The sequence below is a fragment of the Phocoena sinus genome, chromosome 15 (genome assembly GCF_008692025.1).
Source record: "Phocoena sinus isolate mPhoSin1 chromosome 15, mPhoSin1.pri, whole genome shotgun sequence".
Lineage (NCBI taxonomy): Eukaryota > Metazoa > Chordata > Mammalia > Artiodactyla > Phocoenidae > Phocoena > Phocoena sinus.
In genome coordinates, this window is record NC_045777.1 from 62,744,285 (window position 1) to 62,764,952 (window position 20,668).

At 48.4% G+C, this 20,668-nt stretch overlaps 1 protein-coding gene across 3 annotated transcripts in view; it reads left to right on the top strand.

The window, feature by feature from the left end:
• ABCC1 (ATP binding cassette subfamily C member 1) overlaps positions 1 to 20,668 on the top strand; it is a 131,394-nt gene that overhangs the window by 32,349 nt on the left and 78,377 nt on the right. For 2 of the 3 annotated variants that reach the window (XR_004345736.1, XM_032604779.1), the window contains exons 2-5: positions 5,693 to 5,869; positions 8,655 to 8,780; positions 11,525 to 11,662; positions 12,852 to 12,977. Coding sequence is in view for 2 of the 3 variants with exons in the window: in XM_032604779.1 (XP_032460670.1) it covers positions 5,693 to 5,869; positions 8,655 to 8,780; positions 11,525 to 11,662; positions 12,852 to 12,977 (567 nt within the window). In the remaining variant the exon portion in view is untranslated. The remainder of the gene's footprint in view (positions 1 to 5,692; positions 5,870 to 8,654; positions 8,781 to 11,524; positions 11,663 to 12,851; positions 12,978 to 20,668) is intronic. The other variant, XM_032604780.1, reaches the window with a different exon arrangement.

Here is a 20,668-nt window from a genome sequence, read left to right on the forward strand (position 1 = left end):
CGAAGCTCCCTGCGTTTGGAGGTAGAGCCCCTGAGGAGGAAGACTGGGGTTAGCTGTCGTCTCTGGGGTCGGGGCAGTCTCAGTGAGTCGTTTTTCCTTAAGAGTGGCTTTCGGCATTCCCTGTTTCCCCCAGAAACCCCAAATAGAGGGGGCCCCACTGCCTGTCTTCAGGGGTTCTCAAGGGGATTGCACAGAGGATTCATCAAATTCCTGGCAAGTGAGGGACATGCAGGCCTTTGACCCTGTTACGTCACTGCTGTGACAGTGTTGTGGTCAGGACCACTATTGGCAGGCGGTAGTGGCAGCAGGGATGGTGCAAGTTCACGGTCACAATCGGATTTCCTCTTTTCATGCCCCCCTGTTCTTCCGCCTCCCTCCCGTCTCTGCCCTCTCTGTCAGGGCTGGCCACCTGGCTTTAACAGGAAGCCGCTGTCTGAAGAATAAACCCCTTCCTTTGCTAAGCATTTCTCCGACCTCTCCTTCCCCGGAGTTCCGTGTCCTTAGATGCTCCCCAGTCTCCTCTTGCTCACTTCCTAACTTGAACTTTTCTTTGTCCCTTAAGCTTCCTGACTCTGGGCGGTGCTGCGGTTAGTGGTGGAGATTATTATTAATTATTGGTGTCTGCAGCTAATAGCTATCACTTACCAACTCTAGACCGTGCCAGCTGGTGCAGAGGATGGGCCCATTTGATTCTTTTTCCAGGCCTGTGTGTTTTCCTGACCACACTGCTAAGGAGATTGAGGCTTGGAGAAGTTAAGTGACCTGCCCAGGTTCACATGAGGTCAGGGCCTGAATTTTAATCCACATCCATCAGACCAGAAAGCCAGGGTCATAGCCAGGTTCTACCTTGATGGATTGTTTGGTTTTGTTTTTTTTGAATTTTATTTTATTTATTTTTTTTATACAGTAGGTTCTTATTAGTTATCTGTTTTATACGTCTTAGTGTATATATGTCAATCCCAATCTCCCAATTGGATTGTTTTTTAAATAACAAAGTAGGGGGACTTCCTGGTGACGCGGTGGTTAAGAATCTGCCTGCCAGTGCAGCGGACGCGAGCTCGAGCCCTGGCCTGGGAAGATGCCACATGCCGCAGAGCAGCTAAGCCCATGTGCCACAACTACTGAGCCTGCACTCTAGAGCCCGCGAGCCACAACTACTGAGCCCGTGTGCCACAACTACTGAGCCCACGTGCCTAGAGCCTGTGCTCCGCAACAAGAGAAGCCACTGCAATGAGAAGCCTGTGCACCGCAACAAAGAGTAGCCCCTGCTCACCGCAACTAGAGAAAGCCCGTGCACAGCAGCAAAGACCCAATGCAGCCAAAAATAAATAAATAAATAATAAAAAGTAAATTAATTTTTAAAATTATTTTTTAAAAAGTAGGAAATAATGCTGGGGAGGGGAGACATGGTTTGGGCCATTTGTTTACTCAGTAACCTTTGGGTACCTGCTGGGTGAGGAGAAGATGAGTCAAAAGTAAATACCACACAGTCCTGGCACTGAGGTCCTTGCGTGGTCCTTGCAGGACAGAGGTATTGACAGACACGTGAGAAAATCATTGCAATGTACAGGGGGTGTCCTGATGGTTTGGGGAGTGAAGAAGAAGGCTTCTTAAAGGAGGTATCTGAGTTGGGTTTTGAAGGATGAATAGGAGTTTGTTACTGTGGAAAGACAGTGCAAGAAGAGCTTCTAGCAAGACATTCCCAAAGAACCATTCATTTGACTAGCAATTGGGGAATGCCTTAAAGGCAGGGACCATGCCCTTCTTGAATCTCCAGTGCCTTGAGCAGTGCCTGACACAGGCTTGATAAATCCTCCTTTGAGTGAATAGTGGAGTTGACACATTGGGGAACAGGGCGGGAGAAATTGTAGAAGAAACAGATGGGGCTTGAATGTGGAAGGCCTCATGAACCGCAGCAAGGATCGGCTCTGAAAGGTGATCCGGAGCTATTGGAGGTTGTTACCCAATAGCAACAGTTGTGGTCAGGGCCACTATTGGCAGGCGAGGGTGATCAGATCTGTCCCACTTAATATCACAAGTATTTAAGCCTATAACTTTTCCCCTAAGGAGGAGAACCTGACTGCTTTTAAACGCAAAAAATGACAGGACTTTCAGTTTCACTCATCGTAAAGAGAAAAGGAAGTTAAGCTACAGGGATATATGTTCCACTATCAGATTGGCAGAGATCAAAAGCTTTTAATATACTGTGGTATGGGAAGTAGTTACCCTTGTACCTTGTTAGGTGCAGTATAAACTGATGGTACCCGTTGGAGGCAGTGTCTGTATAAATTGTAAAGGCATATACCTTTTGATCCAGCAGGTCTACTTCTAGAAAGTTATCTTACAAACATGCTTGCTTTGTGTGCAATGAGGCACTTATTAGGTTATTTATTCACGGCTTCATTGTTTGTAAGAGCAGCCCAGTGCCCAGTCAGCAGGAGGCTGATGATATAAGGTCAAGTCCATCCATACAATGGAATACAAAGCAGCTGGAGCAAAGAAAGAGGAAGTGTGCAGAGCAGGATGATCTTTCAGATGTGTTATCAAGAGATGAAAGGAAGGTACAGTGCAGGATGTGTGGAGTATGTTTCTCTCCACTTGATAACAGAAAATACGTATTTATTTTTGTTATAGATGCATAAAATATTTTCTGGAAGGATACACAAGAAACCGATACTGTCACCTCTAGAGAGAGGAACTGGGAGGTTAAGGACCAGGAATGGAAGGTGGCTTGTCACTTCTACCCTTTTTTCAAAAGAAATAAAATTAAGCTATCAAGAATAAAGTAGATCTGTGGCACTGATAGAGATAAGTTTCTAATGTTAACTAAAAAAAAGCAAGGCATGGAACTGGTATGTATTATGGTACCTTTTGGGGAATCAAAGTAGGTAAGCTATATTTGGAAGAATATACAAGGTGTTAGCCATGGTAGTTTTGCCTGTGGTTTAGGAGGGGAGTGCTGTGAGTTCAGGAAGGAGGATTCATTTTTCACAGTGTACCATTTTGTGTAGTTTGGGAAAATTTTAGCACGTAAAGTAAATGTATTACCCATTAAAAGTAAATTAATACAAAGAGAGACATGGATGAATGCCTCGGTGGATGGGTGGGTGGATGGACGGATGAATGCCTCGGTGGATGGGTGGGTGGATGGATGGATGGATGAGTCAGTGGATGGGTAGTTGGGTGGATGGATGGATGAGTCAGTGGGTGAGTAAGTGGGTGGATGGATGGATGGATGAGTCAGTGGGTGGGTAGGTGGGTGGATGGATGGATGGGTGTACGGGTAGTGGGGGTGGGTGGATGGATAGATGGTAGATGGATGGATGAGTTGATGCACGGATGGATGGATGGGTGGGTGGGTGGATGGATGGGTTCATGGCTGAGTTCATATCTGATGCACGTGTGGATGCATAGATAAATAAGATAAATTTGGCTGTAGTGGGGAGGACTAAGTGGGGCCCAGAGGGGCTGGAAGCAGGGAATGGCTAGAAAACTACTGCAGGAGTCCAGGCAAGGAATAATTGGGGTAAGGATCAGATTATTGAATTGATTCACATAGGAACCGAGCTTCCTGTATACCTAACTGTGTATATTAGGTCCCAGCATTCTTTTCTTACTAGAAAGGCAGATACCTTTGGAATGAGCTTTTTCTGGCAACTGCCCAGAAACTGCTTTGTATATAATAACCACCAACAGTTTAATCCCCATTTTCACCATCACCTTAAGAATTATAAGTGAAACCAATTAAAATAGTCTTTGATATAAACTACTCCTCTCCATGCTCATTCTTATTTGCAAGGCTGTCTTCCAGTGCCCAAGTCCAGAGGCATGACCTTTGTCCTTTTAAGGGTTTCTTTGTGTCTAGAAGTTTCCTGGCTAAATCCCTTGGTGTATGTTGACCTTTTAAAGTTTACTTTTCAATGATTCCTTGTTCTTTGTTCTGGAAAAATAACCATTTATATCACAGAATAATTAAACCTCTGAAGAACCAGTTTGGGTACTTAATACCTAGGTCTTTGTCTCTCCCTCTTTTTCAAGTCAAATCCTTTTTTTTAACCATCTTAACCATTTTTAAGTGTACACTTCAGTAGCGTTAAGTATACTCACAGTGTCATGCACAACTCTTTTGAAAAACTCGGAACATATATTTTGATTGATCATCAAATGTATCTTTAAGTGAAATGGTCTGCTTGTTCCCATAATTTTCTCTTCTGTAACGTTCTTTGATGTGGCTTTAAAACTTGCGTGGAGTTGTAAGAATCCAGGTTCCTTGGAGTTCCTTGGTGGTCTCACTTATCTGATTGTGGGAAGGCTGTTGGAACCGGAGCTGTCTGGAGGTGTCTGGAGAGCACATCATCCAGTGGTGGGGAGAGAGTGCTAGGGGAAGGGGGCTGCATGGGGACTGGCCAGCTGGACCGCATGGACCTTATCCAAAGGCTGGCTACTTCTAGCTCCTCCCAATGGTTGTAAGGTGGGAATATGGGCCCAGTGCTGCCAGATTTTCTGATTTTTTAAAAGAGACACTGGAAATCCAAGTTTTACATGAAATTTCCTGATTTTTAAATGTTGGCAGCTAACATAAGATTTTTTTTAAAAAAAAGCATGCTTAAAACACCAACAACAGTAACAGCAAACAATCTGCGAGCCATATCAGCCTGGGAGCCACCTGTTTCAGACCTCTAATTTCATCCCACCTAATTATGGTAGAGATAGGAAATTGAGACCCCAAGATAGGGTAATAACTTTTCCCAAAGTTGTATAATGGTTCAGTGGTCAGATCAGGACTTGAATTAAATTTTCCATTACAGAAGTCCGAAGTTTATTCTTGGGCAGATACAGATATACCTGGTCTATTTATGTATGTATCTATCTACTTATCTATTTGGCGTGTCTCTAATGAAGTACAGGTGGCTTGTTAAAAAATTAAAAGTAATTAAAACAAATTTGTTTCTGAGGCTGGATAGCTTAGTGGTTAAATGCAGGAACTCCAGAGCTGAATTCCCTGAGTTTGAGTTTGGCTCCAGATCTTACCAACTGTGAGATACTGGGCAAATCACTGAACCTCTCTGTGCCTTAGTTTTCCCTCCTGAAAAAGGAATGATAAAGTAATTATAGAATTAAAGGAGATAATACGTATAAAGGACTTAGAATAGGGCCTAGAACATAGGACTGCAATTTGGATGTTATCCATGCTGCTACCGCTGCTGCTACCGCTGCTGCTGAAGGTGGCCGTGATGGCCATGCTGATGGTGCTGACGAAAGCGATCACGATAGCGGTGATGCTGATGACATTGATGGCAGTGATACAGGGGTCACGGTGAGGATAATGAAGAAGAATAGAAAGCTCTTAATTCCCAAGATTGTGAAGTAGGAATGATCTATATGACTAAACGACATTTCCGTTTACAGAATACCCTTTAGGATTCCTTTAAATGGCAGTCTCCATCTTTTGTACAATAATGGAACTTACCACAGGTCCCAGAACTTGTCCGTTAGGTGAGATGAGATATACGTTTGTTCGTCGTTCCTTGTTTGTAGTCTTTCTGGCTACTAATCTTTCCGGTTTGCCTGTTCTGCCTGGTAGGGCCTCGTTGTTCTTAAACCCCATGCCAACTAGTTTTGAATTCTTTGTGGGCCCCTTGTCCAAGCTCTTGGGGACGTCCTGTTGACCTGTGCCTGTTTGTGTCCTCAGGAGTGGAATGTCACGTGGAACACCAGCAGCCCCGACTTCACCAAGTGCTTTCAGAACACCGTCCTCGTGTGGGTGCCTTGCTCTTACCTTTGGGCCTGCTTCCCCTTCTACTTCCTCTATCTCTCCCGCCATGACCGGGGCTACATTCAGATGACACATCTCAACAAAGCCAAAACTGTAAGTCACGTGGGAGTTTATCATGATGTGTGTGTTGTGGGGGTGTGTGTGCTGGGGTGGGGAATGGTGGTTGTGAAAACTGACATGTTCCTTCTGCTTAATTGGCCCTGAGTTCCTTTTACTGGGAGACAGAATAATAATGTGGTGGGTAAAGACTGGGGCACTGAGTTCAGACGTGGGTTCAGATATCGGCTCTGCCACTTACTAGCTGTGTGGCTTTGAGCAAATTTCTTTTTTCCTTCCAGTTTTATTGAGATAGAATAGACATGCAGCACTGTGTACGTTTAAGTGTACAGCATAATAATTTGACTTACATCGTGAAATGATTATCACAGCAAGTTTTGTGAACATCCACCATCTCATATAGGAACAAAATCAAAGAAATGGAAAGAAAGTTTTTTCTTTGAGCAAATATCTTAACTTCCCTGAGCCTCAGTTCCCCCATGATTATAGTGGGGGTGATAGGATCTATCTCATGAGATTATCCGGAGGTCTTCCTCCCTGACCAAGGATGTCTTTTTTTTTTTTAAAGATTTATTATTTATTTATTTTATTTACTTTTGGCTGTGTCAGGTCTTAGTTGCGGCACGCAGGATCTTCGTTGAGGCATGCGGGCTCTTTGTTGTGGTGCGCGGGCTCCAGGGTGCACGGGCTCCGTAGTTGTGGTGTGCAGGTTCCAGGGTGCGTGGGCTCTGTAGTTTGCGGCACATGGGCTCTAGTTGTGGCGCATGGGCTTAATTGCCCCGTGGCATGTGGGATCTTAGTTCCCTAACCAGGGATCGAACCCACATCCTCTGCATTGTAAGGCGGATTCTTTATCACTGGACCACCAGGGAAGTCCCAAGGATGTCTTTTTAATTTAAAAAAAGTTTTTATCTTGAAATAGTTTCAAACTATAGAAAAGTTGCAAGGATGATACTAAGCACTCCCCCAGCCCTGTATACCCGTTACTCATAGTCACCGATTTTTAACATTTTGCCACATTTAACATTTTAACCTCATCCTTCTCTTTTGCTCTCTCCATATACACGTATTATTTAGGTTTTTCTGAATCATTTGGGAAAAGCTAGTATCCACCACACCCCTTTACCTGTGATTCTTCAGTGTATCTTTTCTCAAAACAGGGATATTCTCTTATATAACAACAGTACAGTAAATTCAGGAAATTTAACATGGACGCAATACTTAAAAAAAAAAACCTACTGTGTATATTCCAGTTTTGTCACTTGTCCCAATACTGTCCTTTCTAGCACCCCCTCCCCCTCCCCCCACTTCAAGGTCATGCGTTGCATCTAGTCACACTCTTTATTTTTCTGTAATTTTGGAAGAACTTTTCACCTTTCTTTGTGTTTTATGACATTGGCATATTTGGAGCGCATGGGCCAGTTAGTTTAGAGTCAGTTCCTCAACTTGGGCATTGGGACGATGTTCCCTCATGATTAGATTCAGGTAATGCCTGTCTGGCTGGAAAACTACAAAAGGGATGTGGGGTCCTTCTCTGGTTACATCTAAGGCCGCATGGTGTCCGTCTGCCCCTCGGTGATCGGCCTAATTTTGTTCCTCTGGTCAGCGTGTCTGGTTTCTCTGCTGTGCAGGTGCTGGTTTTCCCCTCAGAAGGATGAGCTTTCTGGGGGAGACACGTGAAGGGCATGTATATACCTGCTCCTCATTCCACTTTCTCCTCTTGACTTAGCATGTGTCTCAGTCCTTTTTTAAGCCACATTTCCCAAAATTTATTTTCATAAGCCCTTGGCAAACAGGAAAACTTGAGTGATTTTACTGAAGCTGTCCCCTTGCCTATAATACCGCCGTCCAAACCTGTCTCATTCAGACCACAATCCAAGCCTATCTCAACATGCTGTCTGCTCCCCTATCCTCAGCTGGACCTGCTGTCTTCCTCTTAGACTTCTGGAAGCGCTTTGTACTTCTCTTGGGGAACAACATCTCCCTTTAAAATGTAAATCAGATTTTATCCGTGCCTTGCTCAGAAAACCTCTAGTGGCTTCTCATTATAGGGAGTAAAACCTGGACGTCCTCACAGTGGCCCCGCTTGGTCTGGCTCCAGACTCCTCTTCAGCCATCTCCTGCCACACCCACGGCTCATGCCACAGCAGCCGCAACCTTACTGAACACATTCCTACCGCAGGACCTTTGCACTTGCCCTCTGCCTGAATTGTTCTTTCCCTCCAATAGTCACTGTTGGCTCTTTACCCAGATGTCACCTGATGGGAGAGGCCTTCTCTGACCACCCTATCTCATCTGTTTTATTTCTCCTTATATTACTTCTTGCTGGCATTATTAGGATGTATTTTTCAGTTTGTTTCTTGCCTGTTTCCTTCCACTGGAATCGCAGTCCCATGAAGGCAGTGACTTCTGTCTGTTTTATTCTGTTGTATTCTTGGCACCTTGGCAGGTATGTGGCCCACAGTAGGACCCCAGTAAATTTTGGTTGGATGAATGGTCATCGTGAGAGGCGCCCTGTGCAGGCTGCTGGGGTTACAGATGTCGATAAGCCAGGCTTGCGTTTTCAGGTGCTGGGGAGAATAGTGACCACACAGAGTTGTGCCTGTGGTGCAGGAGAGATACAGACCAGTGTGGGACGGCCCAGGTGCTGGCTCACCCTACCTAGGGCTTGTCTGTGTTCCAGAGGATACCTGCTGTATCTGAAGACCACAGCTGATGGTTTAGGGGGTGGCTGGTGCCCCCAAGGCTGAGATTTTTGCACAGGTGCTGGGGGAAGTTCCGTCGCTGTCCGTTGTAAGATGTGTATGTACTTCTCTTCCAGGCCTTGGGATTTTTGCTATGGATTGTCTGCTGGGCAGACCTCTTCTACTCTTTCTGGGAAAGAAGTTTGGGCAAGCTCCTGGCCCCAGTGTTTCTGGTCAGCCCAACCCTCTTGGGCATCACCATGGTAAGTAGGGGCTGGCACTGTGGAGACCAAAAGTAGTGGCTGGCGTTTAGAAATGAAATGATCTCACAGTAGAAATCCAGAAATACAGCTGTGTTAGGTGAATTTGATGTGGTCTTGGCGGGGGGGTGGGTAGGGAGGAAGGGATAATGGGGCTGAGGCCTAAAGGATGAGCAGGATGTTAAAAAGTTGAAGGGGCTGGGGGTAGAGGATGATCCAGTTGGAGAAGACAGCATGTGCAGAAGTCCTGGGGTTGGAGAGAGAGAGTGAGAGTTGGCCTGTGTGGCTGGGGCAGAGACAGTAAGGAGGGGAGAGCAGGGGAGCAGGAAGGGCAGAGGGCTGACCCCGAAGGACCTCGAGCTTCAGGCTTAGTGGGTTTTGTCTTGTTTTTCATTCCTGAAGGTGGGTTCTAAACCTTTTTTGTGCCATGGACCCCTTTCTTCTTTGCCAATCTGGTCTCCTCAGAATAATCATAGAACACATAGGCTTACAAAGGAAACCAGTCATACACACATATGTATACATATGAAGATTTTGTGATGTACATTTATATTTTTACTTGAGGTTTAATTTACATAGGGTAAAATTCACTTTTTTCCTTGAACAATTCATGAGTTTTGATAAACAGATATGGTCAGGTGAGTACCATGTCCACAATCAAGATACGGAACAGCTCCATCACCCCCAAAAGTTCCCTGGTGCCGCCCCAGCCCTTCTCTCCACCTCTTTACCCCGCCCCCCGCCCGGCTACTGCTGCTGTGTTTTCTGCCCCTATTGCTTTTCCTTTTCCAGAATGTCATGTGAATGGAACCATGAAGTCTGGAGCAGTTTGAGTCTGACTTCTCAGGCCCTGCGGTTCCAAAGATCTTTTTTTTTTTTTAAAGTCACTCAGCATGTTTGATTGTATGGATTCCACACGCACTGTTTATCCATTCTTTGGGTGCAGTACATTTGGGCTGGGAAACCAGTTATCTTTAATCACAGTTATGAAAAGCTTAAAATGCAAAATAAAAATATATGTGCTTCTTTATGAATGCATTTCAAATCAAGACCTACCAGCAGCTGTGACTGACGCCTCCTTAATTTCCAAATAGCGATTGACCATACATGATAGAGACATCTTCAGGTACCTTTTTTTTTTGGCCGCCGCCGTGCAGCATGTAGAATCTTAGTTCCCCAGCTGGAGATCGAACCCATGCCCCCTGCAGTGGAAGCACAGAGTCTTAACCACTGGACCGCCAGGGAAGTCCCTTCAGCTATCTATTTTCAGATATGATGACAGAGCCCCAGGCACTGCTGATGCTGTTGTGGTGTGTTGCTTTCACGTGTCATTGGTGGTGCTAATAAGGGAAAGTGAAACTGTAATTGTTTCCCATCTAAGTTCATGGACCCCTGGGTTCTATCCAGAGCCTGTCCTTGGACCCCAGGTTAAACCCCGCAGTCCTAAAGGCAAAGGTTCTGAGCAAGGGCACGCCAGGCTGTGCATATTTAAGAGTTGACCGTGGCCTCCAAGTGGAGAATGGATTGTGGTGCAGGAGTGGAAGCTGGGAGGCCAGTAGGGGGTCATCTGGCATAAGGGGATGGAGGCTGAGACCAGGGTGAGCAGCAGGTAAGCTGAGGGCGGGCCTTGGTGGCAGAGCCAGTGTGAGTTGCTGATGGATAGATGCAGGGAGTGAGGGAGATGGGGGACCGAGGAGGACAGATGAGGACAGACAGACGTGTCTCTGGCTCAAGCAGCTGGGGGCTGAGGGGAGGTGCCCTGGGTGCCCGTAGCTCCACGGGAGTCAGGTTCGTGACTGTGACTGGCGTTGGGGTCTGCCTCCAGAGGGCCGCCTGTCTGGGGAATGGCCGTGGCATTTCCTTCTTTCAAGGAAACACAGTTTCATTGTTTATTTTCTCTTCCTGATCTCTAAGTCACATGTAAAATGGAAGTCATAGCTCTGGATATCAGGAATGAAATAAAATCCCAATCCGCCCACCACAGTTGTTCTAATGAAGTTTCCTGAAGACAGGCGTGTGACAGTAGCAGGTTAAGTAAGTTTCCTGATCTGCAAACTGGGGTTGAAAACAGTTGAAAACAGGCTGCACCGAGTCGGTGCGTGTGAATGCCTCCTGTGTGGCGGAGATAAGAGAAGCTCAATAAAGGGGAGCAGTTACCACTGCTGCCTGACGCACAAGAACCAGTCAGCATCAGGGCTGGATTTCCTGATCTAAATCGAGGGTCGGCCTGCCACCTGTTTTTGTAAATAAAGTTTTATTGGCACACAGCCGTGTCCACTCTTTCATGTATCGTGTAAGGCTGCTTTCACACTGCAGTGCAGACTTGAGTAGTTGTGAAAGAAATTCCATGGCCCACAAAGCCTAAAATATTTACTCTCCGGTCGTTTAAGAAAAAGTGTACCGATCTCTGTCATAAACTGAGCTTTCCCCTGACTTTTCCATCCTGTCCTGGGTCTGTACCTGGTCTGTTAGATTCCCACAGCTCTCGAGTTGGATACTGTTGTCATCCCCATTTTGCAGACAAGGTAGCAGAGGCTCAGAGAGGTTCGGTGACTTGTCCAGGGTCACCCAGCAAGGCGAGAGCAGAGCTGGGACTGGAGCCAGGTCCTTCCCAGGCTGTTCCCAGTGCTTCCCACGCCCGACAGCAGCCCTCCTCCAGGCCTTGCATCTGCCAGGCTCTGGACTATGGGAGCCTTGGGAGCCTGGCCTTCTCCTGACAACTCCTGTTGTATGCTTTTCTCTTCCAGCTGCTTGCTACCTTTTTAATTCAGATTGAGAGAAGGAGGGGAGTTCAGTCCTCAGGGATCATGCTCACTTTCTGGCTTATAGCCCTACTGTGTGCCCTGGCCATCCTGAGATCCAAAATCATGACTGCCTTAAAAGAGGTAAGTGGTGGCCTCGTTCGGCGTCTTCCGTCAGCATCTCCTGGAAGATGCTTGTTCCTTCTGGCTTTTGTGGAAACCATGCGTTTCCATGGGAACCAGGGGATGGCTACTGCATGGGCCCAGCTTCTTTCCTGAGGATTTCCCTCGCCTGTGCAACCTTTGTTCTAGAACCTTATTTCCTCAGGGCCCCATGTGTCTGTGTAGCTCTCGGGCAGGAGCTACGGGCAGATGCACACCACCCTTTGAGCCTCTGTCAGCGGTAACAGCCAGGCAGGTTGGCTCTCAGTGTCTATTGTCTGGAACAGAGCGGAGCAGGGAGCAATGTTTGCAGGGTGGTGGCTTGGGGACCCTAGACTCGTCCCCACTTTGCCTTGGTGCTGCTCTGGCTGGGAAGTGGCTCTCATTGGCTGCCATCTGCTGCTCCTAGGGATTCAGAAGAGTGTGCTCTTTCAGACTGTCACGTGTTTCCCTGTCACCTTCAGGCTAATCAGGAACTGGCATCAAGCAAAGGAAGGAAGAGTAACTGAATGTTTATTGAGCACCTGCAGTGTACATTTCAGGCAGTCTTTAATAGTGATGGCAGCTGACATTTATTGAGTTGGTGTTTACAAAGTGCCAGGCCGGGGACTGAGTCGTTTCCGTGAATAATCCTACTGACTTCTCATAATTACCCTGACAGGGTCTCTCAGCTTCAGCACTCATTGACATTTGGGGCCCAAGACATCTTTGTTTTGTGGGACTGTCCTGTGCTTGTCGGATGTTCGGGGCAGTGCCAGTAGCCTCCCACTCCTGAACAGAAGAGTCTCTAGACACTACCAGATGTTCCCCGGGAGGCAAAATCACGCCCACTTGAGAACCACTGGTCTGTCTGTAGATGGGGAAACTGAGGCACAGAGAGGTTAAGTCCCATGGCCAGAATGAGCAGAGTCAGGCCTTGAAGGTAGGTCTGTGCTACTCCCAAGCCTGGGGCTCCTCCCCCGTGTCGGCTGCCTGGACCAGGCAGTGTGGACCACGCTGTGACGTCACTGCTTGTCTTCTGTTATCTTGCAGGGGGTAGGGTCAGGGTGGGAAAGCTTGCCGTCAGGCCTGCAGGCTGAGAGAGTGGGCCTCCTGCTGTCTGCTCCCCCGGCCTCCGCAGGTTGCTTCCAGAAAGTGATCTTTTCTTCCTCCTTCCCTCCCTCTCGTGCAGGATGCCCAAGTCGACGTCTTTCGCGATGTCACTTTCTACATTTACTTCTCCCTCGTGCTGATCCAGCTTGTGTTGTCCTGCTTCTCAGACCGCTCACCCCTGTTCTCCGAAACCATCCACGATCCCGTAAGTGTGATCACAGATGAGCACAGAGACACGTGTGTGTGCATGTGCGTGTGCAAGAGAGAATGCACAGTGCCAGCTAACGTTGATTTGAGCCAGTGTCGTACATCTAGGAGCTCCTTCTGTCTTCCCTGAACACCTGGCGATACGTAACATTACCCTCTCCACTTTACCGTTGGAAAAACTGAGCCGTACACGTGGCTTGGGGGATTTAAGGAGGGAACCTGATTCACAGTTGCTAACTGCTGTGTCTTCCAGCCCGTTGTCTTGTTTGGTTGGCGTAGTGGTTTTAGACAGTGCGAGTGAACTTTTAAAAATCAGGAAATTTCATATAAGTTCAAACTGTCCAGATTTTCTAGAAAAATGAGAAGTTCTGGCAGCAGTAGGGCTGTTATCCCACATGGCAGCGGTTGGCCAGATTGAGGAGCATTGCCCTGGTTTCCTTCCGCAGTCCTCACCACTCCCTGCTTCATTAGACAGTCTTGCTTCCCTCACCTATGTACGTGCCTGGCCCCTGGGGGGTTTGAGTTTGAGACCCTGGGTCTCTTGCGTCCGCTTGAGGGAAATCCTGCTTGTGTAGAAGGATCTGAGTGGGCCGGGTGGGGATGGCCGCCCTTCTGCTGGTAGCAGGAAAGTGAACATGGTTATTTATCACCCTTGCCTGTCTTCTTTCTCCCTCTCTGCCTCCGCCCATCCTCTTTGCCTTCCTCATTCCTCCCCTTTCTTCCCTCCCTCCTTCTGTCTAGTGCCGAGTGCCAGGCCCCAATCTGGACACAAGGCTGTAGCAGTGAATAAAGCAGAGTTATTGCCGCTTGAGGTTTATGTTTTCATGGGCAGGGGCACAAACAGTAACCTAGGAGCCAAGTACATATCCTATCAGTCAGGTGGTGGTAAAGGCTGGGAAGGAGAAAGCAGGGAAAGGAAGTAGAGATGATGGTTTGGGGTCATGTGTGATTTTGATAAAAGCCATCAGGGAAGCCTGCGCCCCCCGCTCCAGGAAACCTCATTGGAGCAGAGACCTGAAGGAGTGAGGGAGCCAGGCAAGCAGATACCCAGGGAAAGAGGTTCCAGGCAGAGGGGTGGCAAGTGCAAAGGCCCTGGGGCAGAGCTGCCGTGAATGTCGCCGGAACAGCAGGAAAGGCTAGTGTGGCTGGAGAAGAGAGAGGCAGGAGGGGGCTGAGGGATGGCCTCTCAGAGCTGGGACAGTCACCTATGGGCTGGGTGGGCTGTTTGGATTTTATTCTGAGAGGGATGGGAAGCCTTTGGAGCATTCATTTGATGTTTTGTTCATGGTTAGTCAGCTGCTAACGGATGAAATTGCAGTGGGAGCAGTTTTCAGCTGTGGTTCTGCTGGGTTTGGCCTGAACCTCAGCACAAGGCTGAGGCTGCTTTTGTGGGTGATGAAAGGATCTGTGGGGCATCAGCCTGGAGGAGGTGACGGATGCTCCCAGTGTAAGCTTCAGAAACCCGTGCCCTAGAGTGTGTTCGGAGAGGCCCCATTTTCTCATCTCCCTGCTCTGGGAGGAGCTGGGTTGGAGAAGTTAGAAAAGTGTGTATGTGTGTCTGTGAATGTGTGTATATATGTGTGTTTGTGCACACAGGTGTGTGTGCGTGTGGTGTGTGTACGTGCACGCACCTATGTTTACATGTTTTGCATGTAGATGTGTATGAGTGTGTGCATGTGTGTGTTTTTGTGTGTTCATGTGAGTGTGTTTTGCATGTGTATAAAGTTCACAAGGGCAGCAGCCATGCGTGAGCACCCAGGGGATCCAGCCCCCAGCTGGCACAGAGGAGGAGCTAAGATGTCTCCAGCCCTCATGTCTGCTCTTCATAGGTGTTTGTGTGCACGGGTGTGGGTGTGTGACAGTGGAGTGTCCCCATCAGAAACATTAGGTGTCAGGCTGTTCTGTGGAGAAGGGGATCGCAGTGAACAAGTCATACCCCCCCCTGAGTGACTGCAGACCCTGGGGTGCTCTGGGGGTAACCGGAGCCCAGGGGAGGCAGACAGGCCCACGTGGGGATCTCCTGACTCTTCAGGCTCCCTGTGGGGCCTGAGAAGCAGCCTCTCCCACTGGACGGTCCCTGATGCTTTATGGGGAATTTCTGATTTCTGGTCCCCTCTGGGATCTGGATAGAATTCTTGTCTCTTCTCTCCTGGGTGTGTGTGCCTCGGGGTGTCTCAAAGAGCTGCCTTCCTCCTCTCATTGTGCTTTCTGCAGTTCTGGGGTGTGGGGCCTTCTCTGCCCGGGTACCCCGACTCTTCTCCCAGCTGTTCCTTTTCTCTTGTGGGACTCGAGGCTCAAAGAGGTTGTCTTGACTTACAGCCTGAATCTGATGGTGGAGGCAACATGGTAATGGAAGGAGAGCCTCATTTTGGAGTCAGGCAGACCCTGGGCTTTAATTTCACCTGCGTCCCATTTATTCTGCCAATAGATATTTATTAAGCACCGTTTTTATACTGCGCTTCATTCTGGGGACAGAGCAGTATGTGAAAAAGTGTGGTCCATGCCCTGCTACGCTTATCTGTTACTCCATAACAAACCACCCTGAATTTAGTGACATAAAACAGCAACAGTACTTTGTTATGTTTCACAGGCCCGGGCGTTGGCTGGGCTCAGCTGGGTGGTTTTCACTCAGGGTCCTTGCTCATGTGTCGGGTGGTTAGCACGTTGGCCTCTGGCTGGAGCCTCAGCCAGGGTTGACAGCCCCACCTGGTCTCCCCGAGCTGCCTGGGCTTCCTCACAGCCTGACGGCTGGTCTCTAAGAGTGAGCGCGCACGAGGTGGAAGCTGTGTCACCTTTTAGGACCCAGTCCCGGAGTCACATAGAGTCACTCCTGCCACCCTCTTCTGATTGAGGGAACCACGAAGGTCTTCTGGGTGCAAGGGGTGGGCGCACACAGGCCCCCCACCTCTAGATGGGGGAGCGGCCAGGTCTCATTGTAAGAAGAGCATGTGAGATGGCAGGTGATTCCTGGCCAACTTTGGAAAGTACCATCTACTGCATGCCCCCAGGAAGCTATCGTCCTGTTAAGCAGGTCAGCAGACTGTGTGACTACAGTTGGGATGAAGGCTGGGAATCAGGTTATGTGACTTTTGGATCTGACTTTGGGCAAATCACTCCTCCTTTCAAGACCTCAGTGTCCTGTTCTGGAAAATGGGTTGCGGCTCGATTTAATGCTGGCTGCACCCGCCTCCCTGCCCCGGAACTGAGGCCCGTGATCTGGGGAGGAGGACATTGCTAGGTGTCACCTCTGCTGTCTCCCCGTCACCCTCAGGGCTCACATCACAGTGGAGCCTGGAAGATGGGGTGAGTCCAGTCCCTGTCGCTGTCCCACCCTCAGAGCAGCAGTCACATGTCACCTGTCCTCAGAGCAGTCAGCCAAGCCCAGGGTCAGGCGGGGCCAGCATGGGGGCCGGCAGTGCTGACCTTCTCCCCCCTGCTGAGTCACCAAGCTGTCATCCTCCCCAGCTGGCCCCGTGCCTGACGTGTGACTCAGAGCTGTGTCCTGGCCCTGCTTCCTGGCAGGGCTGCTCCCCTCTGTGCATCAGGTGGGGCCTGGCTGAGTAGGCCTCACAGGCTCTCTGAGGCTGTCACCTGTCCCCAGCCTCCAGTGCTTTGATCTTGCTGGCCCTGAGGCTACTGCTTAGGTTGCAGGGAGGGGGTTGCCATTGGCAGTTGAGGGCATCAGGGGCAAATGTGGCAGATAGTAGACCCTCAGTTCTCAAAGTGGGGTACTCAGACCGGCAGCATCAGCATCCCTCAGGTGCTCATTAGAAATGCAGAGTTTCAGGCCTGCCAAGTCCTGTTGAGTCAGGGTCTCATTTTCACAAGATCCCTGGGTGGTTCATGGTTGGAAAGCACTGGTTTAGCAAATTCTTAAAAGTTGCTCAGCTCATTTGGTGTAAGAGGTATTTTTAATCCTGTTCCTATTTTACTGTGAACATTTCAAATCTACAGAAAAGTTGAAAGACACAGCGAGTACTCCCCATCTACCCACCAACTATATTTTACAAGTTAACATTCTGCTAAATTTGCTTTATCACAAATCTATCTAGTCAGCCAGCCGGCTAAGATTTTTGGTATTTAAAAGTGACCTTGAAATACATTAGTATCCTTCATTCACACACTTAACTGTGCAAATCATTAACCAGAGCGCAATATCTCTTTATGATTCGTTTTTTGTTTGTTTTTTTTTTTTAAAGTAAATTTACATAGTGACATTCCTGAATCTTAAGTTACCATTTGATGGGTTCTGACAAATGAGTAACTCAAACCCCTATTGAGATACAGAACATTCCCAGGATCCCAGAAAGTCCCCTCCTGCCCCTTCATGGTCAGTCTCTACCTCTTGCAGCCCAGAGGCAACTGCTGGGCCTAGACTGTTAATGAGAGCATCGAAAACTCCATTTTTAATTCCTTTCTCCGTTACGCTTTCAGCCATTTCGTGACCCGGTGTTGTGCCGGGGGCTCCGCTGGGCTCGGAGTACCTAGAAACGAACTGACATTGACCGCCCCTTAGGAAAGATGGAGGAGGTGGCGGGCAAATAAGCTGCTGCTGCAGGATGGACAGTGGGGTTCCAAGACAGGGGAGTGCTGGGGGCTGTGGGTGCCCGAGGAGCAGTCCTGCACTCAGCCTTGGGGGCCAGAGCCAGCATCTGGACGAGGGGATGCCTCCATCCCCTCCCGTAAGGTTGAAGGCTGGAGGGTGGATGGGAAGGTGCTCCTGGTGGTGGAAGCAGCATGTCCAGAGGTCCAGCGGTATGATGGAACTTGTGGGTGTTTGGGTACTGTGTGGACTTCTGCTTGGTTGGGTCTCTTGCTGAAAGGAGGATGCATGAGGCTGGTGACACTTTAGGAAAGCCATTGCCAGAGTCCAGGCAGGTTGAGAGGAAGGGTGGCCTGAACAGTGACCCTGTGTGTAGCAGAGCATCAAAAACCAGGAAGAGAAATCAGACAAGTTCATGGGCAAAGCACACATCGTGTGTGCTGCAGTAGAAGAAATTGTGGTCCTGCGCCCAGAGGAGCTTTACACAGCTGAGAAGCGGCAGAGCCAACAAAGGACACCAGTGTAACATGCTGTACCAACGGATTTCTTACTGTCCGACGTTTAGGTGGTTCCAACCAATAATAACAATCGCAGCCTTGTGTTAATAAATAAAATTAACTTATTTAATCCTCACGGCAACCCAACTTTGAGGCGGAACTGTGAGTCTCCCCGCATTTTACAGATGAGGACACCGAGGTTCAGGATGGTGTAGTGTCGCCTGAGTTCACAGGGCTGGACTGGGAGCCCTTCCACCAGGAGAGCCCTTCACATCTGAGCCTGCATCAGCATCACCTGGGGGGCTTGTTAAAACACAGAGCTGGGTCCCACCCCCAGAGCTTCTGAGTCAGTCGGTTTGGGTGGGGCCTAAGCCTTTATGTTTTTAACAAACCCCCAGGCACCGTGGATGCTGGTGATGGGGCCAGGTTTCAGAACCCCTGGTTTGAGCTACACTGCTGCTTACGCGTCCCTTACTGCTGGAGTAACTGGCAGAAAACTGAACTAAAAGTAGAATCAAAACCAGAAAAGGTGGGTGAGGACCCAGAGAGTTTCTGACAGAAAGGCCAAAATGCTGAGGGCCCAGACAAAGGTCCTCAGAGTGCCTTGTGGTCACGGGTGACCAGTTCTCAGGGAACCAGTGCCTGGCGGCTGTGTACCAAATTAGTTTAAACCTCATAGTTTCAGGCCAAATTACCTGCACCAGGTAGAGATGCCAAAGAATGCAGCTCTCTGCATGAACCTCCCTGCTCCTCTTCCTCCGCCTTCAGCCAGGGCCTGTCTGAATTATTCTTGTTTCTTTTTTTTTTTTTTTTTTTTTTTAACGGTACACAGACCTCTCACTGTTGTGGCCTCCCCCGTTGCGGAGCACAGGCTCCGGACGTGCAGGCTCAGTGGCCATGGCTCACAGGCCCAGCCGCTCCGCGGCATGTGGGATCTTCCTAGACCGGGGCACGAACCCGTGTCCCCTGCATCGGCAGGCGGACTCTCAACCACTGCGCCACCGGGGAAGCCCTGAATTATTCTTGTTTCTAACCAAATGGGGGATCAGTTAATAATCCTCCTTCCTCCTGGGACAGGAGTTACTCCATTTCAGTCTCAGAGGCCGGGAAGCCCCCAGCCAGCAGCCCTGTCTTTTCCACCTCGAGAAGTTCTGCTTGGTTTTGGTTGAATGGAACGCTGCCTGGATCCTTGTCCAGCGGCCTCCTTTTTTTTTTTTTTCCTTCTTTCTTATTTTATTAATTTATTTTTGGCTGCGTTGAGTCTTCATTGCTGTGCATGGGCTTTCTCTAGTTGCGGCGAGCGGAGGCTACTCTTCGTAGTGGGCTTCTGATTGCAGTGGCTTCGCCTGTTGTGGAGCACGGGCTCTAAGGCGTGCAGGCTTCAGTAGTTGCGGCACGTGGGCTCAGTAGTTGTGGCTCGAGGGCTCTAGAGCACAGGCTCAGCAGTTGTGACGTGTGGGCTTAGTTGCTCCACAGCATGTGGGATCTTCCTAGACCCGGGCTCGAACCCGTGTCCCCTGCATTGGCAGGTGGATTCTTAACCACTGTGCCACCAGCGAAGTCCCTTTCCTTCTTTCTTTAATTCTCAGTTCTTGACTGCTTCAGAACTCTAATTGTCTGTTATCACATGAGGCCTCTCATGTCAGATAGGGACTTCCAGAAACCAGCTCCCAAACTGATGTAATTTCTTATCTGTGCTGGTGACAGGAGCCAGTGTCTGCCCAATGTGACTTCTGATTATCTGAACATCTGTATCTGGATCCAGAAGAGGGAGGAGAGCTGGGGAGACGAACTTAAGGAGGCTCCTGGATTGTGCATATTAGAAGCTGAAGTGTTCATGTTGCTGATCCAGCCTTACTGCATCTGGAGGGTGCATTTTCTCGCAGGGGCTGGGATTTTTACTAGCCAGAGTGAGGATTAGTCTCTCCCCGCTGGGCCGTCATTTCTTATGGTCTTAGGGGTAGGACTCCATTTGGGTACAATTGGGTATAAAGGGAATGAATTCACCTTCAGTTAGGTAGCTGACAGGTTGCTTTGTTCTTTTCCTTCAGTTTTATTGAGAAATAATCGACATACATCACTGATTAAGTTTAAGGTATAACAGCATTGATGGTTTCATTTACATATATTGTGAAACGATTACCACAGTTGGTTTAGTTAATAACATCTGTTTTCTCGAATAAAAGGAAAAGAAAAAAGCAGTTGTTTTTTTTTTTTTGGTTGCGCTGCATGGCTTGTGAGATCTTAGTTCCCCGACCAGGGATTGAACCCTGGCCCTCAGCAGTGAAAGTGTGGAGTCCTAACCACTGGACCTCCAGGGAATGCCCAAAAGAGCAGTTTTTAACTTTATAAATGTTGAGATGAAGATTGAATAACTCCACCTCTCCTTCCTCATCCTCTCCCCCCAATTTTATCATACTTTAAATTACATCAGTAATTAGTGTTTGCATCATTATAACAGTTGTAAATATTGTTCACTGCAGACCTGTTTGAATTCTGTGTTTACATGTCCCTTTTTTTTTTTTCAATTGAAGTATAATTGGCCTACAATGCTGTAGGCATAGTGATTCGCCATTTCTATACATTTACAAAATGATCATGATAAGTCTAGGTTGCTTTGTTCTTGACCCACAGCTGGGCTTGCCTGAT